Source organism: Dipodomys spectabilis, unplaced genomic scaffold (assembly GCF_019054845.1).
Source record: "Dipodomys spectabilis isolate Male_0828 unplaced genomic scaffold, ASM1905484v1 ptg000069l, whole genome shotgun sequence".
Classification (NCBI taxonomy): domain Eukaryota; kingdom Metazoa; phylum Chordata; class Mammalia; order Rodentia; family Heteromyidae; genus Dipodomys; species Dipodomys spectabilis.
Window position 1 is genome coordinate 11,422,530 of NW_024870746.1, and position 17,790 is coordinate 11,440,319.

At 42.4% G+C, this 17,790-nt stretch overlaps 1 protein-coding gene across 1 annotated transcript; it reads left to right on the top strand.

Moving 5' to 3' along the window:
- The first annotated feature begins 4,518 nt into the window (after positions 1-4,518).
- Tlr5 (toll like receptor 5) lies at positions 4,519-8,581 on the top strand. Its single transcript, XM_042681856.1, has 2 exons — positions 4,519-4,574; positions 5,531-8,581. The coding sequence occupies exons 1-2, from the start codon at positions 4,545-4,547 to the stop codon at positions 8,108-8,110; spliced, it is 2,610 nt and encodes an 869-aa protein (XP_042537790.1). The 5' UTR covers positions 4,519-4,544; the 3' UTR covers positions 8,111-8,581.
- The last annotated feature ends 9,209 nt before the right edge of the window (positions 8,582-17,790 follow it).

A 17,790-nucleotide genomic window follows, 5' to 3' on the forward strand; every position in this document is an offset into this window, starting at 1 on the left:
GAATGCCTGCCGAGCATGCACAAGGCCCTGAGTTCCATCACCAGCGACAACCGACAAAATGAAAATACAAACAAGACTCTGTCTTAAGAGAACAGGCATACCATATTTGCTTATGTGTATTTTTACATGTAATAATAGATAACTACATTAAGCCAAGCAAAGTCACTACAAATACAAAATACACTCCCAGTGTCTGTCATCTGTGTCCCTTACGTACCTGTGTTTGGAGCCTCAGGCATCTACAGTTGGCACTGAATTTTTCCCTCTGATACCAAATGACCTCCTCTTTCTACCACTTCATACAGTTTACAACCTGCAACTCTTCAGGTTTTTTTTAAAAGCCAAGTGCCATATCTATTTAGTACTGATGTATTTTTTAACCACTTAGATTGGCTAATAGGGTGCTGCCATTTTTATTTGGATCCCATTCTTTCCTTTATGTGTCCCTGATGAATTTATTTTGTTTTGTTTGTGTGTTTGTTTTTTATTGTGAAAATACCACACAGAGGGGTTACAATTACATGGGCAAGATAATGAGTACATTTCTTATCAAGCATTGTTGCCTCCTCCTTTGTTTCCCCTTCCCATCCATTCCCATCTCCCCCCTCCCTCTGCCCCTCTACCTCCCCCCCCCCCCACACCCCCGCCAAAGTTGTAAAGTTCGTTTTTCGGCATAACGATTTGTACATCTCATTGTTGCAATGGGTCCACCTGGATCCCTATTTAAATGATTTGTTTTTTTCCCTTCCCCTCCACAAATTATACCAATATCACATACAGTGGAAGCAGGGGTTATACTGTGGGGGAGGGACATACAAAGCAACAAAGAAATCATAAATATTTTAGAAACAATTGCATGAAAGCAAAAACATTTGAATACTTATCTTGGGATTCATTTCATCTAACATCAATTTACCTTGATGAATTTTTTAATGTATTTTAGTCTCATTTCTCCATAAACCCCTATATTTTTGTTTTTTGGTTCTTGAATAGTGCAGTGACATTTTTTGTGTGTCAATCATGGGTCTTGAACTCTGGGCCTGGGCACTGTCTCTCAGCTCTTCAGCTTAAGGCTAACGCTCTACCACTTGAGCCACAGCGCCACTTCCATGACTTTTTTTTTTGTAGATAGTCTTGCTATCTAGCCCAGGTAAAACTCAAACTTGAGATCCTCTGGCTCTGCTCCCAAGTTGGGGTTACAGCTGTGCACACCACATCCTGCTCCAGTATGGTGGCTTCTAAGAAGGAATATATGGGTTGGGGGTGGGGGGTGGGGTTAGCACTTATCTAACATGTACAAGGCCCTGGGTCATAGAAAGCAATGTGTGTGTGTGTGTGTGTGTGTAATCTGATAGAACTACCTATAGAAATAATTGTCTGGATTGCTTTTTAAAACTTAGTCTTATAATGTTTATTTAGGAACATATCCCTCCCCCCGCCCCACAAAGTTTAGTCTTCTATCTCTCCCTTTTCTCTCTCCACTCCTTTCTCCCTTGCTGTCCGCACAGGTTGGCTCTCCAGTTACCTCACCTGGTCCTCTGCTCACCTGTCCTGCCATTTGACCCTCAAGGAGGTTCTTGAGAGGTTTAAAAATGCAGTTATTTCCTGCCTTTTGAACCTCATAAAAGAGGTCTGCATGGTATCTCTATAATAAGACGATAAGCCCCAACAATTCTCTAAGTCCTACTTATTCAGCTGGTTTTATCCACTTGCTTACTTTAATTCTAGCTTCTCTATTGCAGGTTTGGAAATTCAGTTACCTTGGGATATGGGTTGTTTGGGTCTGTCTTTCACTCATTGTTACCACAAATTCAAGGTCACACCACCTATGTCAGTAGACAGTTGGAGGCTGACACTGAATCTTTCATAACAAGATAGAACTTCAGCCAAGAAATTGAACTCTATATTCTGAGCTGGCATTCTCAGTCCTGTGTCTATGGGGATGCAATTGTAAGATGAGCAATCATTCCTATGTGTGGATAAAAGAGCAACTGAAAAATGGTCAGCAATTCGGGGTCACACTGGTTATTTCTGCAAACACCGGTTGTTCAACATCAGCACGTGTTTATCTTATGGTCACTTAAAATCCTCATTTGTAAAGTCAGAGTTTCTCTTTTCTTCTAGGACAGCGGTCAGCAGAGTTCAGTCTATGTTTGGATTGCAAGACCTAAAATATTTACCATCTGGCTCTTTACAGAAAATGTTTTCCAACTCCTGTTCTGGAACATAAACCATGATGGTTGTATGTATATATTGCTCCCCATAGCACACGGAAGTGGGAAAGCTTCTGGAAACCGGGGATCTTTCTGTACCCAGGTGCAAAATTTGGTTAGTGATACAATATGCAAGGACTTGAATCCGTTGGCAGATTTTCTAAGACACCCATGACCTCATAGCACATGTGAAGTACTTCGGTATGCTGCCTGCTGCCAAGCAGTGTGTAAGTGTGAGCACAGGTGTGCACCACGGCATCTGCAGGTGTAAGGCTAATGTTCTTTCATGCCTTGGAGGTCAAATTAGAATCCATTTTACACTCTAAGATATGAGAAAGACTCATTAAAGCTCAGTATAGGTGTCATCTTTCCACTACCCTTCCTTTCCTCCTTGTGTCGCCATGTCTAGTCTGAAACACATCTTCACCCTGGGTGGGTTCTACTGTAGAAGGGCTTAAACTTCCTCTCACAGTGCCTTCCAGGACTCTAGAATTAGCTGCTAGAATCATAGCTTCATGACTGCATACCAAGAAACACAGCAGTTTGCTCTAGAGGTATTATGTGGGGGGTGGGGGAGGGAGGAGGAGGAAAGGAGGAGGGAGGGTTTCCTGAACTGTAATCATCTGCTCTGATTTGTTTCAATTTTCTCTCAATAATTTCTCCAGTTATCTATTGAGATCACTTTGAACTTTGTCCCACTTTCCAAAATATGCCTTTCTTCCACCTGTATGTATAATCTATAAATACAAGATCATTAAACAAGATCATAAGAAATTCATTAAAGAAAGAAAATGGCTACTCCATTTCCATCACCCAATCTGGTCACCCACAAAAGACACAATTACAAAATATATATATAGAAAGAATAAGTAGGAGATCAAAAAAAAATCCCGGTTTTAGTCATCATCATCATCATCATCAGGGTGCCTGTGAGGAATGTGGAAAGAAAGAACTGGAAACTTTATATCTCTGGGCTACAATACTGTCAGATCTAGACCCCCTTTTTATAATAACCCCTTAAGTATTTTGAAATGAAATTCATAATCATAACATCTTCCTACACATACACATGGAAAGAAATCAATATACTTCCTTCACTGGGTTATTGGGGGAAAAAAGAAATTAAAAAGAAAAGTAATTTATAATACTTCATGCAGTCTTTCCCTACGTGAAAGCTGAGACACAACTATGCTAGAAAACAGTGAGTTATCTGGGTGGGCATTCATGTCTAAGTCTTCTAAAGAATACATTTGGATTTAAGGGAAGTAAGATCATATTGAAGTGACACTTCTTAAACTTTTATAGCACTTGACATTTTGAAATGAAGATCAAGTAAATGTGCTTCCCTGTGAACGTAGAAGGGCACTGTGAATTGTGTAGTCTGAACCTCCACACAGCAGCATTGACCACTGTGATGTGACCTTCAGAAATGGGCAACAGTGGTCCAGATGGAACGCAGTACAGTCTTCCCCAGATGGACAGGGAAGTGGCATTCCTAGAATGCCACAGTACAGATGTGGTCATTTGGAATCAGTTTCCGTCGCTAGAGATGCTGATGTGGATGCCATGACTCAGCGTGGTACAGGTCTTCATGGACCTCCTCATCTCCATCTCCTGTGGGCACGCTTCCTGTCACCGGGACAACCCTGCCAGGTGTATCCATTTGCAAAAATGAACATGCTCCCTGAAATGACTATGTCTCCATCAAGAGCCACCTCTTTACCGGAAGTTATGTTGATAAAAATGCAATTCAAACTAACTTGCTGCATTGATGGGGAAAGTCCCCTCAGAGGAGACCAACAATAAGTAAAAGTAAACAAGTAGACACAAAAATGAAGGACAGAATTGCTTTGACAGAAATAACCGGGGTGGCTTGTGAGAGAGTGGTAGAACGGGACAGTGAAGTTATTTGAGGGCCTGCAGGGAATGCTCTCTGGGGAATGAGTGCTGTGAAAATTCAGTTATGTGAGGAGCAGAAGAGGGCTTTTGTCAAGGAAACGTGGGGTTTTCTCTGTATTGCTCCTCATAGGACATAGCACAATTCTTGGAATATTTCTTGAGGACTTCTTTTTTGGCAGGGGAAGGGCAGTATTGGAAATTGAATTGAAGGCTTTGTGCTTGCTAGGCAGGCCCTCTACCACTTGAGCCAGGCTCCTAGCCCTTTTTTGCCTTTGTGTTTCAGGTAGGATCTCACACTTTTTCTCTGGCTGACCTCTGACAGTGATCCTCCTCCCTCCACCTCCCAATTAGCTGAGATTACAAGGGTGTCCCACCGCACCTGGCCTCTTGGGCACCTCTTGTTGATACATGCCAAGTATTCAAGTTAGATAGATGGATGATCTCCCTAGTGGACTCAAGCAAGTAAGTGTGGTTTTGTTTATTGTAAACTCACACAGTCACATAAATATCAGGCATGAAGCAAGTGCACAATATATTTTATTAAATTGATCAACTCTGACTCTTTGTGTATTTTAAGATATAAAGTACCTCATGTCTGTATGGCAAGACACACAGGTCAGTGGAGATAGACTAGAGGCCTGGAAAGATGGGAGTAGAAAAATCAATGTGTTTATTGACCACTCATCAGTTGGGTCTTCTATGTTGGGAATGGGCTCCCTGGTTGAAGTAGAGCAAAAATGTGTTTCTTTTTGTGCTTTTCTTGAAATTCCCTTAGTAAATCCTGAATGCCTGAACAAGATACTTATCATAAAGAATAGATAAAGGATTTTGTAGTTGCTTTTTGTTTTTTGGTACTGGGTATTTAACCAAGGACTTTGTGCCTACTAGGTAAGCTCTTTATTGCTGAATTACATCCTCAGCCCAGGTGAAGTAATTTTAAAGCAACCTAGAATCATGTTTAGGGACAGGTGCTGGTGGGTCACACCTGTAATCCTAGCTACTCAAGAAGTTAAGATCTGAGGATCTCAGTTCAAAGCCAGCCCAGGCAGGAAAGTCCATGAGACTCTTGCTTCCAATTAACCACTAGAAAACTATAAGTGGAACTGTGGCTCAGAGTGTTAGAGTGCTAGCCTTGAGCAGAAAAGCTCAGGGACAATGCCTTGAGTTTGAGTCCCACAACTGACAAAAAAGAAGAAAAGAAAAAAACATAGAATAATGTTTAGGGAGCAGAAAATGCATTATTATGGGTTTGATAGAAAGACAGTGAGAAAAACCTCTTCTACAGCGGGTAATATGTACTCTATCAAAATATTTCCCAATCTATGAGTTAGGCAAAGGGGTTTAAGGAGCAGGCACAACAGACCCAGGAGCAGTGCCTCAAGCTTAAATGATATGTTTTCCTATTCCTTCTCCATAAGATCATGGCAGATCACCTTGACCTTCTCCTAGGAGTGGTGCTCGTGGCTGGTCCTGTGTTTGGAACTTCTCCTTGCTCCTTTGATGGTGTGATAGCCTTATTTCGTTTCTGCAACTTCACCCAGATTCCCCCGATCCCCAACAGCACAGAGACCCTCCTTCTAAGCTTCAACTACATCAGGACAGTCACTGCCACATCATTCCCCTTCCTGCAGCAGCTCCAGCTGCTAGAGCTTGGAACCCAGTACACTCCCTTGACAATTGGCAAAGAGGCCTTCAGAAACCTGCCCAATCTTAGGATCTTGGACCTGGGCAAAAGTCATGTGGACTTCTTGCATCCAGATGCTTTTCAGGGATTATCCCGACTGTTTGAACTTAGACTGTTTGCCTGTGGCCTCTCTGATGTTGTCTTAAGAGATGGCTATTTCAGAAATTTAAGTGCTTTAACTCGCTTGGACCTCTCCATGAACAAGATCAGTAGCCTTTCCCTACATTCTTCCTTTCAGGAATTGAATTCCTTAGAGTCTATAGACTTTTCTTTCAATCAAATACTCACTGTATGTGAGGATGAGCTCAAACCCCTCCAAGGAAAAGTGTTCTCTTGGTTCAGCCTCAAAGCTAATAACCTGTACATCAGAGTCTTGGTGGATTGGGAGAAGTGCATGAATCCATTCAGAAGCATGCAGCTGGACGCGCTTGATGTTTCCGGCAATGGCTGGACAGCCATCATCACGGAAAACTTTTGCAATGCCATCTGGGGAAGCAAGGTCTCCTCTTTGATTCTGGACCACCATACTATGGGTTCTGGCTTTGGATTCCAAAACATCAAAGATCCTGATGAGAACACATTTGCTGGCCTGGCCCAAAGTTCCGTAGCACGCTTGTCTCTTTCACATGGTTTTATCTTCTCCTTGAAATCCCTAGTCTTTCAGAAGCTCAAGAACTTGAAAATTCTGGATCTGTCCTACAACAAGATAAACACAATTGCAGTAAATGCATTTTATGGGCTCGACAGCCTACAGATTCTCAATGTATCTTATAACCTTTTAGGGGAACTTTATAATTCCAACTTCTATGGGCTACCGAGAGTAGTTTACATTGACCTTCGAATGAATCACATTGGGATCATTCAAAGAGAAACGTTCACATTCCTTGCGAAATTACAGACCTTGGATCTCCGGGACAATGCTCTTAATAGCATTGATTTTATTCCAAGCATACCTACTATCTTCCTGGGTGGAAATAAACTGGTGACTTTGGCAAACATCGGCTTTACAACCAACTTTATCCAATTGGCTGAGAACAAGCTAGAAAATCTGGCAGAACTCTATTTCCTCCTCCAGATACCTGATCTCCAGATTCTCATTTTAAATCAGAATCGTCTTTCCTCTTGTAAGCCACAAAATCTTCCTTCAAGAAATCTCAGCCTACAAAAACTCTACCTTGGAGAAAATATGCTGCAACTTGCCTGGGAAACTGGATCCTGCTGGGATATTTTTAAGGGTCTTTTCAATCTCCAACTTCTATATCTGAATAATAACTACCTTAACTTCCTTCCACCTGGAGTATTTAGCGACCTGATCGCCTTAAGGAGGCTTAGCCTCCACTCCAACAGGCTGACCATTCTTTCACCTAACAGTTTACCTGCTAATCTAGAGGTCCTGGATATATCCAGGAACCAGCTTCTATCTCCAGATCCTGGTTTATTTACATCACTTAGGTTCTTGGACATAACTCATAACAAGTTCATTTGTGAATGTGAACTTAGTGCTTTTGTACATTGGCTCAACCAAACCAATGTCACCATACATGGCTCTCCCACCGAGATATACTGCATGTACCCAGACTCATTTGTAGGGGTTTCTCTGTACAATGTTTCCACAGTCGGCTGTGATATAGAAGAGGTCTTAAAGAACCTAAGGTTTTCTCTTTTCCTCTTGTTCACGGTCACACTGATTCTGTTCCTCATGACCATCCTCATACTCACAAAGTTCCGGGGGGTTTGTTTCAGCTGTTACAATACAGTCTGGAGACTAGTATTCAAAGACCAGGCCCAGGGAACAGAGTCTGATATGTACAAATATGATGCCTATTTTTGCTTCAGTAGCAAAGATTTTGAATGGGTACAGAATGCTTTGCTTAAACATTTGGACACTCAGTACTGTGACCAAAACAGATTCAACCTGTGTTTTGAAGAAAGAGATTTTGTCCCTGGAGAAAACCACATAACCAATATCCAGGCGGCGGTCTGGAGCAGCAGGAAGACTGTGTGCCTTGTGAGTAGACACTTCCTTAGGGACGGGTGGTGCCTAGAAGCCTTCAGTTACGCCCAGAGCAAGTGTTTATCTGATCTCAACAGTGTCCTCATCATGGTGGTTGTCGGGTCCCTGTCACAGTACCAACTGATGAAACATAAGAGTATCAGAGGGTTTGTCCAGAAGCAGCAGTATTTGAGGTGGCCGGAGGATCTTCAGGATGTTGGCTGGTTTCTTGATAAACTCTCCCAACACATCCTAAAGAAAGAAAGAGGACAGAAGGAAGATGGTCACATTCCATTACAAACGATAACCACCATCTCCTAGCAAACGAGCCGTTTCATTGATTGCCTGAATAATCCTTCACTTTCTATGTGCCTCAAGTTACTCTATATTGGGCTCCCTTTCCTGCTATGAAACATCGGTCACTTGATTTTAATGTCAACACGGTGTTTTTGTCTCACTGAGTGTCAAACAGAAAATAAGAGATCTAGAAAACTGAAACTGTCTCTAGAGGTCCTCACTATTGATTTCCTTTCAGACCCACCAATACTGTCCTCTCCTGCTGGAGCGAGTACAGATGTCTCCTAGTCATAGCAAGGGAACTGTGGAGGAGCATCTTGGGAGAATGGGCTATCCTATGAATCTTAGCTGCCTGGGTTCTGCAAAACAGTGCTACATAGGAAATAAATCGAAGAGATGCACTTCTTCCTTTGGATATGGGAACAAATCCAGGGCTGGGTACTTGTCACACTCCATCTTAGGGATAAGAGGTGGCTTCAAAGAAGCTGAGTGAGAATGACACTATATCCTGGATGATATATCTCTGTGGCCAGGATGTATTTCTTGTCCTGACTCTCTGCCCTTGTAGGCAGGTCATGATTGTTCTGTTTTGTGTAACCTTTCTTTCAGCCTGACACTTGATATTAGAATACAGGCCTGACACACACGGATCCTGGGTTGAATTCTGCTTCTGCAGCCAATTAGCTCTGTAACATCAAGGATGTTACTGAGGCCCAGCTGTCTCACCTGTAGGCATAACAGTCTCTACCTCACAAAGCTGCTGTGGAAATGATACTGGCCAAGAATGTCAGGGCCTCCGGAGTCTTCCCCTCGGTTGACTTCATGGCCACACCATAGTATACACACTAAAGAGCCTCTAGAAACAGTCACAATTTCTTTGGCTTTGTACTTTTGTTAATCCTAAAAAGAGTCTAAACATATTTTGTATTCCAATCCTTCTTTTTTAAGCCAAACAAAATGTGTCATACATACCCCTTGCTTCACATTTAGTCCACAACCAACACACACCCAGGCCAGCTACTGAAGCTTGAGAAGTAGCCAAAGGCCTGGAACTCAGTGTTCCAAAATGTTATTCCCTGCCCCTTGCTAGCAGACAGAGAGAGAAAGAGAGCGTAGTCTCCTCCCAGCTTCTTGGAGCCACTTCTGACTGGTGAGTCTAGACCTAGCAATGGAATTATTCTTATAGAAACGAACCCCACTCTGCTGCTTTATTCTAGAACATTCCCCCATGTGTTTCCATCTATTCTACGTGTCTTCAAAATACAGCTCATGAAGTTCCCGGAAATCTCTTCAAAGCTCTCTCTACCTTTTGTAACAACTCTTTGAAAACTAGCACTTAGGACTTCCTGCCTGACTTGAGGGTTGTGGGTCTGGCTGACTGGCCCCCTCCTCAGCTATAAATTCCATGAGCAAACATCATCTGCCACATCCAAACCTTGCTGGCGTAACAGGTCACACTTGGTTTCAGGACCACATACCTGCATATTTTGTCTGTGCTTCTTCCTCTACTGAATCTCTTCTCCCTTTCCCCATCCCTGGTCTTTTGGTGAATTTCCTATCTTCGCACTGACTTCAGATCTCTGCTACTGAGATGTGACATTGTGCCACTGTGTTTAGTATGGATGAAGACAACCCTATCTGAACTCCCTGAGGGCAGGGCCTTGTGCTGTTGGTCTGTGTGTTTATGGCTCAGAATGGGACCTGGCCCACGGTGCTTGCTTAATAAATACCCAAAGTGCATTATGAGGACTGGCCTTCCTTATATCAGTGCCTGCGACTCTTAGATCTCTGGAGGTGGGAGTGGAGGTAGGAAGGGCTGGGCTGTGCAAAGGTTGAGTGGCAGATGAAAGGGAAAGATCCTGTGAGTTCTAAGAAGCCCATCAAGCTGCATTTCATGGATTAAGGCTCCTGAGTGGTGGGACAGTCACAGTCTAGACCAGCAGCCAGGAGTTGGACTAGAGTTGAAGGATGAGGGATGAAGGGAATCAGTCCTGATGAATCTGCAGGGAGCCCAGTCCTCTTGGAGATATAGTAGAACAAGACCAAAGCACTGCTTCCTGCCAGTGACAGTTACCACTACAGCCCAAGAAGACTATGGAAGACAATCACCTACCCACACCTCTACCATGCTGCAAGGGCAGGCATGATGCCAAGTAGGTCTCCCTATCAGAACCCAAGGACAGAACGTCTGTGGGCAAGAGTCACCAGTTGGGGATAGGTGTGTGAGACTAGGGTGGAAGCCTCTGCAGCAGAGGCCTTAGAGACCGTTACCATGTCATTTTCCCAATTCCTCCCTGGGACATTGAAATGGCAAATGTGGATGTACCCTTCCCCTTTTCTCTAGTCCCACACTTAAAATCACAACATCAGGCCCACACTGAAAAATAACTTGTGTGATTTGTATGCTGAGTTTGTAGAAACTTCTTCACGCCACATCATACATTCTGACCACTATTAAATTCAACACACCACTCTTCCACAAATTCTCTTTTCTAGTAAAGATCCAACATCTTCTTAATTTATTTAATTTTTTCCCCATGGATCTTTCCATCACCAGATCCAACATCTGGAATTTTTTTTGAGGCCATTTCCCAAATCCTTATCACTTTATACGAGTTGTTACACATATAACTAAGAAGAAAGACAGCAAGCAGAGCTGTGATAGGAGTGAATTACGGGGCAATCAGCTGTGACCTTGTGTGCTGAGAAGTCTTTCCAGCACTCGCTTCACAGCAGTTCAAAGTCAGAGAAAAGCAGAGAGGAAAATCAGCATTCCATCACTATAGCAAATGCTCTTTTAGGAAGAGAAAGGTCACTGTGGTGAGTGTACCTGGTAGAGCATAAACAGTCATCTCAGAGAGAGAGTGTGTGTGTCCCACATTTTAGAGGGCATGTTCCCAATGACCTAAAGACCTCTCACTAGGCTCCATCTCTCAAAATTCCCTCCATCTCCCAATAGTGCCATTCTGGGGACCCAGCCTTTAATATACATGCCTCTGGAGGGGGCACTTCCCAGATCCAAAGTATGGTATCCATAGAGCATGGTCTTTGGGGTCCATGCCAAAATAAGAACCACTGCAATTCCATCCAAGAATGCCTAGAGCTTGCTGTGTTTGAATGGAAACTATCTGGCAATCTTAGAATATTTATCAGGGCAGTGAATACTTCAAAAAGAATCCTACTCTTCACCCCAAACACAACTGACTGAAAATTACTTGCCAGCCACACACATTTGCCATGAATAATATTTTAAGTCGTCTTGATATCGTATTAAAATGAATGTGGCTTAAAGAATTAAATCACATAATAACTATATTGGGAAGATAAAGATGTTATGGAATAGAGGTATATGGTAGCTAAATGTTCATCTACCACAACAAAAAATACCAACAGAAGCTATTGATAATATTAAACGGGAAATAACATTTTGCATATATATTTAGATGTATGGAAATACCAGAAGAAGAAAAAAACTTGACAAGTTAACACTAGTTGCTTAAGAGAATTCTGCTCATTTCTTCCATAGGAAACATCTAGAAAAGCAGTTGAAATCAGTGTTTTTAGACTGAACTTAAAGGCACTGGAAAACTTCAGAGCAGTTTAATAGGGCCATGATCTAAGAGAAAGAAATCAAGACTCCCCCACAGTATAACCCTTGTTTTCACTGTATTTGATGTTGGTATAATTTGTGGAGGGGAAAGGAAAAAACAAAATGTTTAAATAGGGATACAGGTGGACCCATTGCAACAATGAGATGTACAAGACGTTACATCGAAAAACGAACTTTACAACTTTGGCAGGGAGAGTGGGGGGTGGGGGGGAAGATGGGAAGGGGAAACAAAGGAGGAGGCAACAATGCTTGATAAGAAATGTACTCATTACCTTGCCCGTGTAATTGTAACCCCTGTATGGTATTTTTACAATAAAAAAAAAGAAATCAAGAGAGATGATTACATTGAAATTAAAATCAATAAAGATCATCAAGAAATGGAAAAATAAAACAGTGTGGAAGAAGGAATTTATAATAGGTGCATCTGAAATGGACTCATAAAAAAGCATGTCTATAATTCAACAAGAAAAAGACAATCAAGTAAAACTGGGAGGAAACGGAAGAATCTCCCAGAAAGATATCCAATGCCCAGCAATAAAATGAAGGATGTCCTATCTCCTTTGGTCATCAGAGAAATGCAAACCAGAGCCACATTGTGATACCACAGCACACCTTCCAGAATGACTAAAATTAAGGTGAGGGACAGAGTCAGCTAGCAGCAAAGACACAGAACAATTGAAACTCTGCTTTGTCATTGGTCAATATGTAAATTGATACCTTTTATTTAAAGCAGTATCTCCTAAAATTGAATCTACATGTGCCCCATGATTCCACGGCTTCACTCACAAGTTTATCCACACCAGAAATCCATAAACATACTCTCCAGGACGCTGCAGAGTATTTTTGCTGCATTATGTGTAGTAATCAACACTAGAAACAACCCACATGTCCGTTAGCCATAAAATGGACACACTCTTATAAATGAAAAAAGAATACAGAAATTAGAACCAATTACAACTGCACCCAACAACATGCATGAATCTCACATAAACCTGAAGTTCAAGAGGCAAATCATATAGAGGAGTTCCATTTCTGGACATTTTCAAAAGGTGAAGCTCATCATAATGATAGCAATGATCGTGGTTATCTTTGGGGAGTGTGGAGGGGACTTGAACACTGGCCCTGTCCCATTTCTTGACCTGGGCAATGGTGCCTGGCATGCACATTTTGTGATTATGCATTTTATCCCCACTGATTAATTCTCTGCAAGGTCTTATTCATTTTGTTTAATTTAAAAAGCACTATCAGGGGGCTGGGAAGGTGGCTCAGTGGTAGAGTGCTTGCCTTGCATGCATGAGACTCTGGGTTCGATTCCTCAGCACCACATACACAGAAAAAGCTGGAAGTGGGTGCTATGGCTCAAGTGGTAGAGTGCTAGCCTTGAGCTGAAGAACTCAGGACAGTGCCCAGGCCCAGAGTTCAAGCTCCACCAGCAGCAAAAAAAAAAAAAAAAAAAAAAAAAAAAAGCACTATCAGGCACTGAATCCCAGCCTCAGGAGGCTGAGATCTGAGGAACATGGTTCAAAACCAGGCTAAGCAAAAACGTCCATGGGACTCTTATCTCTAACTACCAGGAAAACAAAAACAAAAGTAAAAACCAGAAATGAAGCTGTGGCTCAAATTGGTAGAACACTAGCCTCATGAACAAAAGCTTAGAGACAGCACCTGAGTTCAAACCCCAAGACCAGCATAAATAACAAACAAACAACTAAATAGTAGGAGGTAGAAAAAAAATCCTTTGGCTAAAGGACTAGAAAAACATAAAATAAACCAGCTCATAATGAGGTAGTGGATATTTTTCCCCCAGACACCTTAATATTTAGGGTTGGCTTTTAAGACAAATGTGTTTCTTTCCTCTGCCCACACCAAGGGAAAAGCATATGAGCGTTTACTGGCTCCTACTTAGGGAGACCAGCAAGGACAGGAGATTGCAAACTTTTGTTATGAGTCTGATCTTATTTAATGTTCTAAATACTTTGTTTAAATGTGTGAATAAGTTCATTAACAGTTTCATTAGTAATAACTACAATAGAAAAAAAGATGTACTTATAGAAAATCAAGATGATCATTTCTGCTTGTGAAGAAGGCAGGGAATATAGACAGAACCAGCGAGCATTGTAATTTGTTTATGAGACAGGCTCAGGCTGAACTCCAACTTGTAGTCATCCTGTCTCAGTTTCTAAGTACTGGGATTACAGCTATGTGCCACTATGTCTGACTCATAATTTTTAAATTAAGGCAAAAAGAAAGAAAAAATGACTTTAACAGGTGAATATACATGTATATAAGATATATGAATATATGCATAAATTCAGATACATATCTAATCTTTTGCTCATTTTATTTTTCTTGGGATTAAAGGAATTTTCGATCCATTTTATTCAGCAATGGCCACAATAACTTCCATTTAGATAGAACTTTTGAGAAATGAAACACTTTTATTTTGCAGAAACTTCCATGGAAAGACCTCACAAAGGCTCTTGTGGTACTCACAGGTGCTCACACAAGTCTGACAAGGTGGCTTTATTCTTGAAACTTGGGGACCTGATCCAAGTGGAAGGAAAATTCCGATTTTCTTCCCAATTCAGGCCATTCACCACCACAGGGCTCTGTTTCTATGTCTCCCCCTGCCCAAGCGCCAACCCCACCCGTCACCCCCCCAGGATGGTCACCTCACTGACATGTGATAAAAGCCAATGACATCATGTCTCATTTGGGCCCAAGCACCCTTTGGGAAAGCAGGTACTTTGGCAGAGAGGAGGCTGGGACATTTTTCTGCTGCACTGACTCGGGTTTTCTGTTCAAGTAGCCCTCGGGGCCTAACACTTGAGGCCACCTCCATGATTTTTCCAATGACCTAGGCCATTTATTGGCTGCTAGAGCTTTCCCAGCTGCAGAGTGTTATATGACCAGCATCTTCTAAGTCTGGGGTCATACCAAGCCTGGAAGTCTTTACAAAAATAAGTCACCAGTGGTTTCTGAGGACTGTTCCCCATGAAAACAAAAGAAGCATTTTGGAGAAGGAACTAGAAATCTCCACTGATGCTAAGGAGAGAGTCAGGCTTGCGTGTCGCAAGCTCTGATGTGAGGAATCACTGGGAAAGGTGTCACCCACCCTGCCCAAGCCACAGCCCTAAAGTGAGCATTAGGTACCTAGCTGAGATCCTCCTCGGAAACAGCCACAGAAGATGCTCTGGGCTTGGAGCTGACCCAAGTTGTAGTGTTATATAACCCCTGGGTGCTTTATATTTTGGTTCATGGTCGGTGTTTTCCACCAGCAATCAAAAGTAGCTTGGCCAAGTGCGGTAGTATAGGCCAATAATCCCAGCATACAAGGGGTAGGAAGGATCACAAGTTCAAAGCTGATCTGGCCTATATATACTTTTTTTCCTCAAAAAATACAAGGACCCATCTTCAGCATTGAAAAATAAAATGAAATTTAAAAAGTAGCAATGCTCAGCATAATTTACAGCACAAAGTAGATGTGAAATGTGTGTGCACAGAGGGGAACCTGTTGTATAAGCTGAACATGTAGGTTTCCCAGCACTCCGTGGACGTGTCTCCAGTTCTTCTGGCCTTCAGACTTCATTCTTTGTCCGTGGAGATGAATCTGAGCTCCTTGGAGGCCTAGACAATGTCTCTAGAAATCTGGGAAGGAAATCACTAAGCTGTGTTAAAAAAAAAAAAAAAAAAAAAGCAACAAAATGAACATGTCCTAAAAGTATCCTTCAGTGTCTGGCACCCCTGTAATTACTACTTCAGTCAAGACATAGACCATTTTTACCATTCTGAAATGCAGACGGAACAGGGCTGTGATTGCCAGAGTCCCTCACAAACCCTGCCCACAAATCTGCCCCTGCTGATGAAACATCCCAAAGACAGCCCAAGATCCCCAAAAGCGTCTGACCGAATAAAATTCCTGTGACTGAGCCGGGTGCTGGTGGCTCACACCTGTAATTCTACTTACTTAGGAGGCTGAGAGCCAAGGATCACGGTTCAAAGTCAGCCCAGGCAGGAAAGTCCATGAGACTCTTATCTCTAATAAGCCACCAGAAAACTGGAAGTGGCATTGTAGGTCAAGTAGTAGAGCACTAGCCTTGAGCTGAAGAACTGAGGGACAGTACCCAGGCCCAGAGTTCAAGCCCCATGACTGACAAAAACAAAATGAAACAAAAAAATTACTGTGACTGCATTGGTGCCACACCCTGATAACCAAGACATGTGTCCTGCAAAGAACAGGTATAGGGGATGAGGAGGATGACCTACAATGTTCCCTTTGGGCCCCACAATGCCCAGCATCTCATGACTGCCCATTCTCTGTGGAATGCATGCACACATTCATCTCGGCAACTCCTAAAAAATGCTGAAATGCATGATCTTCTGTTATAGAAGCCCCATCTATCAATCAACAACCTATCAGAGTTCATGCCAAAGACACCCTAGTTCCACTCAATGACCAACCCACCATCTTTCTTTCCATCTTTCTATCCTTCCATCTTTCTTTCCATCTTTCCATCTTTCCTTCCTTCTCTCCTTCCTTCCCTCCTTTCCTCCTTCCCTCCCTTCTTTCTTTCTTTCTTTCCTTTTTCCTTCCTTCCTCCTTCCTTCCTTTCTTTCTTTCTTTCTTTCTTTCTTTCTTTCTTTCTTTCTTTCTTTCTTTCTTTCTTTCTTTCTTTCTTTCTTTTCTTTCTTTCTTTCTTTCTTTCTTTCTTTCTTTCTTTCTTTCTTTCTTTCTTTCTTCTTTCTTTCTTTCTTTCTTTCTTTCTTTCTTTCTTTCTTTCTTTCTTTCTTTCTTTCTTTCTTTCTTTCTTTCTTTCTGCCTCCATAGCTTTGTCTAAAAGCTAGATTTAGCCAAGGAGCTTTGGGAAATCCCATGCCCTACTTTATACCACAGACCAATAGCACCAGGCTCTCTGCTGGAGGAGAGATGGGCACCCCTAAGGCCTGCATGCTTTGTAGACTGTACTGTGACTCCAGCATGCCCCAAGGTTTTGCTTAGATGCTCTCAGTAACTCTTAGTAACTTTTAGTACTAACCCTTCTATTCTAATTACTTCTCCACACAGTAGCCAGAGGGATTTTCCAACAACAAATCCAGTCTTCCAGATTTCAAATTTTTAAGAAGAACTTCCTTGTTTTTTTTTTTTTTAAATAGGATTGAATGCAGAACCTACACCTTAGTTTGTAAGGCTGTTACTAGGGTGTGAGATGTGTCCAGCAGAGGCCACCTGCAACTCCTTCACACCTAAATGCCCCTGGACTTGCATGGAGGAACTGCAGCTAGGCAGACAGATGAGAGAGGTCACTCGACTCAAAAGGAGCAGTAATGTGCCAAGTCGCAGATGAATTGACCTGGAAGCCAGAGAGCAGTGCACATTCACTGTAATACCTGTCAAGATTGTTCTGGAAGGTTGCATGTTTTCAGGGAGCCTGCTCTTTTTCTGCTAGTTTCTGCTTTATCTCTGCCCTGAGTGATCAACATAAGGACTTGTCTGACATATAGGAAAAAATGTCTGTAAAGGAAGGAAAGAAGGAAGGCCCGCCTGTGGATAAGGCAGGAGGGCTTACAGCCAGGCTGCCCCAAGAGCCAAGAAAGAGGAGAACAAAGTGATGGTCATGATTGATTCCATGCAAAGCATTTAAGCCTGGCCTAAGAACAAGGAGATGCCATTGAAGGGTTTTAAGCTGAAAGGACATGACCGATTAGTATTTTGAGGAACGAATCCTGCTGCAGTGAAGGATGGGCTGCAAAGATACTGCCAGAGAACAGAGGACTGGGGTTCACAGACTTTTTCTTTCCTTTAGAAATGGAGGCAGAGGAAGATGAGGATGAAGGAAATAAGGCTCTAGCAGGTGGTAGCCAGGACTCTGAGAAATGGAGGTGGCAGGCATGCTAGGGTTATAAGTAAAGCAGGGGAGGAAGGGTTACAGTGGGCCATGAGCCTAAGAGGAAACCACTTTGGCCTCAGTTTCCCTGTCTGTGGAACTATAGTAGTATGAGTTCTGAGGCTCAGGGTTCAGTGAGAAGGCAACTGCAGGCACTCCTACAGGACCTATATGCAGTGGATGCTTGATAGGTTAACCATGGTTATTAT

Bases quoted from the DNA above. Each gene is read 5' to 3' on its own strand.
- Tlr5 (XM_042681856.1), top strand. From the start codon at position 4,545: ATGGATGATCTCCCTAGTGGACTCAAGCAA. The intron at 4,575-5,530 runs GTAAGTGTGGTT...CTTCTCCATAAG, and splicing joins TCCCTAGTGGACTCAAGCAA to ATCATGGCAGATCACCTTGA.